Genomic DNA, 6000 nt, shown 5'->3' on the forward strand with positions numbered 1-6000 from the left:
AATGAATTGTCAAAGGAGAGATATATACTTTAACAGCAGAAGGAAGATGGAGGAAAAAAAAGCATGAACAATATAAATGTCACATGGTATTTATGAAAACACAATGATACGTTGTGCTACTTCACTACCTAATCAATCCTAGTTGGAGCAAGGTGGGAAGGTTTACAGCTTGTGGGAAAGGTTGCATTTGAAAAACTTTGCTTCCATCTTTGTGAGACCAAACCAGAGGAAAAAGGCAATGTCCTGTAAATGAGATGTTTTGAGGAAGTTTCACTCTGGAAACCCAAAAAGGAGCTGTGTGGCCATAGACACCTTACTGCAAGGACCCTGGGCTAAAGGCAGGGCAGTGGGGGCCCCAGCCCCATTTGGATGCTGCTGGAGTCCCGCGGGCTGCCCTGGGACTGGGTGTGTAGGGCTGGTTTTTGGAGAGGCAAAGCTGGGAGGAGGCTCAGGCAGCCAACTGCCAGGGCTGGCAGCAGAGCTCCCCTGCCTGCGCTGCCCGCTCCTGTCCCAGGGCAGGAAAAGGGATGCTCGAACAGTTCAGCCCTTTCCTACATAAATATGCATATATATATTCTTCTCTTATGAAATAACTTGAGGTCTCATCACTTGTGCCAAGGAAACAGAGGAAGATGTTCTAAAATAATCCCCTAAGATTTAATGGTATTTGTCTTGTCTGTGTTCAGGTCAACGCCCAGGACCAGGCTGCAACAATTTCGACTCAGGTCAGAGCAGCAGATTGACAGAACAGGAATAGAGTTAGGCCAGTGAGGAGGAGATTTTAATACGCCCATTTTCATATCTCAATTAGAAAGCCCATTGACCTCTTGCCATTCTTCTAAATTGGCCGTAATCTAGTTCTACAATACCTTAATACAGTACTACTCTTACAGCCATTGTGATTTGATTACATGTTTAATATGAATTTAGGGATGCTCACTACCTTAATTCCTGTTTCATGACATATGCTAAATGAAATTCAATTTGCTGTTCTCTGAAACGTTACCAGGAATTGCAGTTGTCTTTAATTATTGTTCCTTCTCCGTAATATCGGCCGTCTTTATAACAACCTGCCAACATAACATATACATGTGTGAAAAAAAAATAATAATTTTTAAAGTGAATTATCTCAAACCTCTTGCTACTACTGAATTAATTGGTTGTATGTGGTATGCATAACTTATTTAGTTGAAACCTAAGTCAGCAACATCTGTTTCCAGTTTCTTCCAAGTAATGAATGCAGTTTGATGTATTTTAATTTTTTGCCGGGTACATTATCCTTCATAGTAAATAAAATCAGCAACAGATTCAAAACACCCACTGAAAAACTATTATCTTACATGTAAATAAAAACAATTCTTCAAATAACATTATTCTCCAGTAATAAAATTAAAAAGAATACATTTCTAATAGAAATAAGTTAAAATAGAAATAAGTTAAAATATAAATAAGCATTTCCAGTTGTATAATTTAAAAAGAATAATAACTATTCCAAACCTTTTGGTGGTTTTTTTTTCCTCGCCAGCTTAATTCCTCTTTGAAAAACGGACAGACCATTTATGTTTCAAGGCAAATGTATGTTTCATATACTCTCCAAAACCCTGTATAAATCTTAAATGGAGTGATGATTTTTCCAAACAAATACATGCCTCCTAATTTTTTTCTTTGATAACACTTCACTGAGAAAAGACTTTGTGTGTGTTTTAAGATCTTCCACACAACCAGCAGACTTGATTGTCAAAGCTTCAGTAAAAGAAAGATCCAGAGTGCCTGTGCAGGGCTTTGGATCAGGTCTATAAGAAACGTTGTACATTTATCACATGGATCTTTGTTTTCCAGCCTGTTCTCACGGTTCCTCCACTGGTGAGCCTACAGGTAGAGATCATGTTCCTTCCGCCACTGAAAGGGTCTGGAGCCAGAACACCCAAGTTCTCCTTTCTCCTCCATTTTCAAGAAGCTTAAACCATATTTTGTATTAATATGGTGTTGACTTGCATTTGCATTGTATCACGCTTTTTTCCCCACCGCAAGTGTGAGGAAAGCCATCCCCCTCTCATGGCAAGGGCTGGAGTTTGCCTGCCCAGACATAGACAGGTATGCCGTGGCTGCCTAGGCCTCCTTTATTGGCAGGAGAGAAATATGCACTTCTAAGCCCCAGCTAATTTCATACCGAAGTCCAGAAGTAGGCTAGAGCTGATGAATTAATTATAAGTGCCTATCTTCCCCTGTTAGTCGTACAGCAGGCTACGTTACCGAGCACAGACATAGGTGAGATATATCCCACCTAAGCAGTCGGAGGCCCAAAGTGTCTGCTCTAATTCAGCTTCTGCTCAGATCCGAGACATTTTTCAGAGAATACCCCAAGCAAATTACCGAAGTTTCACAGTTTGTCACAGTCTGCCACAAAGTCAGCATCAGACAGCAGCTGGAAGGAGGCACCAAGCAAGCTATTTCAAATATATCGAGGGAAGGAAGCGTTGATGCAGCATCTGAGGAACATGGCAGGGCCTCGCTGGAGCTCTGCTGGCAGAGCCCTAGAAAAAGTGAAAATGTGGACAAGTGCAGAAGCAGCTTTCTAATAATGTATGCTTAAGGAACTGAAGATTAAAATTATACCATTTCTTTAGTCTAGCTAAATTAAGATTTAGAGGGCCAGGAGTGCTGCCTGAGGCATCAATGGCAGAGAGCAGAGGTATCTACGCCAAAACACACTGTTCGTAGGAGAACACAGCGAGGTTGTCTGGCTGTGAATATATTAGGTTGGAATATTAATATGTTTAGTGGGAAATTAATTAGTTGGAGAGGCAGCCTGATGGCTTTATGAATGGGATTATACGATGTGAAAATCATGATTGGAAGGAAGGCTATTTGATAAACGAGGTCTTCCTTCCCAGTCCGGCGTTCCTATACCCTTACAGCTCTTATTTCATTTGCCCCCAGTATGGATGTAAGTACTCCTGTCGGTGAAATGTCTCCAGGTTTACTCACTTGTAGGCCAGATCCTGACCATGTAGTGTAGAAGCAATTAGTAAAGAATCTGGATGTCACTTATATACCATCACCAGGGTGAGAACCAGTGTGTCGACTCTGAGAGGGTTGTTTGTACCAGCAGAGTAATTGAAATAAAAAGATAATATAAACAATAAAGATAGTCAATAAATAAATCTCTAACAGTTCTTCTAATAACAAACATAAAAATAATCACAATAAAAAAATCCGGAACTTTGGTTTAGTATCTAAGGCAGGAATGTGCACAGTTTCTTCTGAAACTATACAGGAAAGTCATTGAAAGATACTGAATGCTGAGTTCATAAAGGCAAAGTGGAAGCAGTTCCACATAGTTAAATCCAGACTGGCCCTCAGCACGGAGCACCCCCATGGAAGAAGTCACAGCGTAGGTTACTGCTGCCGTGCACCAAGGCAGTGAATAGGTGGGGATCCAGAAACAGAGCACCGAGCAGTTTTATTGCTGCTGATCATTCCAACACATGTAAAACACTTCAGTTTATTGGTTTATTTAAAGAAATATGACTCAGGAAGCACTGAGAGCAAAACCACTGGCAACCAAAAGATCAAAATCTTTCAGGTGAAAAGAACTGTGGCGTATGTGGTCTTCTAGTGCTTAAATAATTCTTAGCCAAAGGCAGAAGTGTAGTCTCAGTTACTAAAAGTCAGCTAATATACTTACATCATTTCTAAAAATGCTTCATAGTTTGCTTAATCTTCAAGCATTCAGTCCTTTTTATTTCTCCATTTTTTCCCTCCAGTTAGATTCCCTCTTCCCTGTTCCTCAGACATTCCAGTTCTAGAAAGTTCCTTTAGAGATTTATTTTGTTGTTTTTTTTTTTTCCCCTGCGGTATTTTGGCTGCTTTATTATTTTCCTTTTACCGTTTAAATTACTTACTTAACAAATACCCGATAAACGTATTTTAAAAAGCTGCAGACTTTCCATCAGGATCGCACTTTAAGGATGAGAAAAACAGGATCTGCTTTTGAGATGAGATATGAAAAAAAGATCTAAGCTCACCTACAGGACAGATAAAGGTGCTTGAATAGAGTAAATACAATTGCTACCTCTGGCAGGTATGTACGGTCCAGGAGTTACAAACCAGTGAACACACATGCAAAAAATTGGACTAAGAAAGGCCTCACCTTTTCCCCTACCTATTCCTATATCCTATCTATTTCCCCTATCCCCCTCACCTATTCCCTTATCTAAACCTTCTGTTACACTTTTACCTTCTAGAGGCAGACCTATGGCAGAACCCCGTGGAAAACTGCTGAAGGTTTCATCGTGATTCGTTTCCCTGCAACAGTTTGCCCAACCAGACCCACGGGCTGCCAGCTCTGGAGCAGAAACTCTGCTAAATGTTTATGTAGAGCTTAGGCCAAAAACCCCCTGATGTCTTGGAAACAGTATACACCACCGCACCAAATAAATATGAAACAAATGTCTTTATTTATGTAAATCACAGAACATTCTTTTAGATGGTTAGAAACACTTTGGGGAAATCAAATTTGTTTTACAGCATTTCTGTCACTCCCACTTATCAGATTTTGGCTGCCTGCCTGGTTTAAGAGCACAGCCTCCTGAAGAGCTTGTGGGCTGAGGGCTGGAATGCAAGCAGCAGGGCTATTGCAAAGAAACAGTTAATTTTAAAAAGTCACAGTAGTGTTTTTGTTTATTTTAGGCTTTTGAAAGTTTGGTACAGTCTCCACATTTTCAGCCAGATTTGGTCTACCAATAGTAAGAAGCTGCACAGTCTTAAAATCCACAATTCTAAACTTTTCTCACCAGCAGAGACATGGCCCATGCAGGACCCAAGGGAGGACCAGCTGTAGATCATTTTTTTTTGCATTCTCCAGTTCTCAAAAAAAGAGCCTGAGTTTAGAGTAGTCTTGGAGGAACTTCCACTACAAAGCAACTAGTAAGAGACTAAAATATGACAGAAATCCTTGTTCTAACCACATCCCTTCACCTACTCCTGCACCTGAGCTGTCACAGGAAAAATAGCGTCCCACAGGAAAGCTATGCTGGATTAAAACCATTGCAGAATACCTCAGAGCAGTAACATTCAGGATAACCCTCAGTTTTCTTGGTGATTTGTTTGTACTGATGGATACAAAAACTTAGAGCTTGCTGTTCATCTCATGTTAATCTGTGAAACTCTATTGAAATTGTTGAGATTACACTAATTTTGACCCAGTGAGATTATCTCTGAGAAGCTTCGGGTAAAACAGATGTTTTGTCCAACAGAAATATGATCTAACCAATGCTAAAAATATGTCCATAGAGACAAAGAAATAACAGCAAGCATAATTCTTACCCCAGTTTCATACTCAGTGTCTCTCTCTGCTATGTCTTTAGTCACATTTTTTAGGATGTATACACTCTAAAGATTAATCAGTAATTTTACTTTCAAGTATATTTTTATGATGCTGCACTAAAGCCAACTGAGCATTTTCTCTATACCTACCCGACGTTGGAGGTGGCCAAGGCTCATCCGACCTGGTGGGCTCAACGGGGTGGTCACAGACATCCCAGTAGTCAGCACAACAGTCTACAGGGCCAGGAGAATTGGAGGCACAGAACTGGTCACAGTAACATATAGCTGCTTTGGAGACGATGTTAAAGCTGCAGGCATCATCTCTTCCTGTGCAACAGCCCCGTGCCCTGCAGGACCTTCCCTGATACAAACTCCTTTTTAGCCTGTTCCACTTTGCAGAACCACCGTCTTCAACAGAGTAAAGTCCTCGGGGGACGTTTCTTCTCGAGTCAAGCTGCTTTGCCATCCAAACTTCACTCGCAATGCAATATAAGAGCAATATCTGACTTTTGAGCCACATTCTTCTGCCTCTTTCAGCCTTTTTTGAGGCTCTCTGTGCTTCAATTTATCAGTAAATGTTCATTTACTGTAGATGTAATACCTTCAGTTAGTATTCGGAAAGAAATCTGAACAGGAAGCTGCAGACTACGGTTTTCTAGGAAGACTCTGTAT

The 6000-nt window shown here is 40.6% G+C and overlaps 1 protein-coding gene across 1 annotated transcript in view; it reads right to left on the reverse strand.

Moving 5' to 3' along the window:
* Window positions 1-6000, reverse strand: part of TINAG (tubulointerstitial nephritis antigen) — a 48086-nt gene extending 42086 nt beyond the window's left edge. Inside the window, exons 1-2 of the mRNA XM_054196464.1 lie at window positions 5479-6000; window positions 1007-1070 (exon numbers count right to left, since the gene is read on the reverse strand). Coding sequence (XP_054052439.1) covers window positions 1007-1070; window positions 5479-5848 — 434 coding nt within the window. The 5' untranslated portion in view covers window positions 5849-6000. The remainder of the gene's footprint in view (window positions 1-1006; window positions 1071-5478) is intronic.

Source organism: Rissa tridactyla, chromosome 3 (genome assembly GCF_028500815.1).
Source record: "Rissa tridactyla isolate bRisTri1 chromosome 3, bRisTri1.patW.cur.20221130, whole genome shotgun sequence".
NCBI classification, from domain to species: domain Eukaryota; kingdom Metazoa; phylum Chordata; class Aves; order Charadriiformes; family Laridae; genus Rissa; species Rissa tridactyla.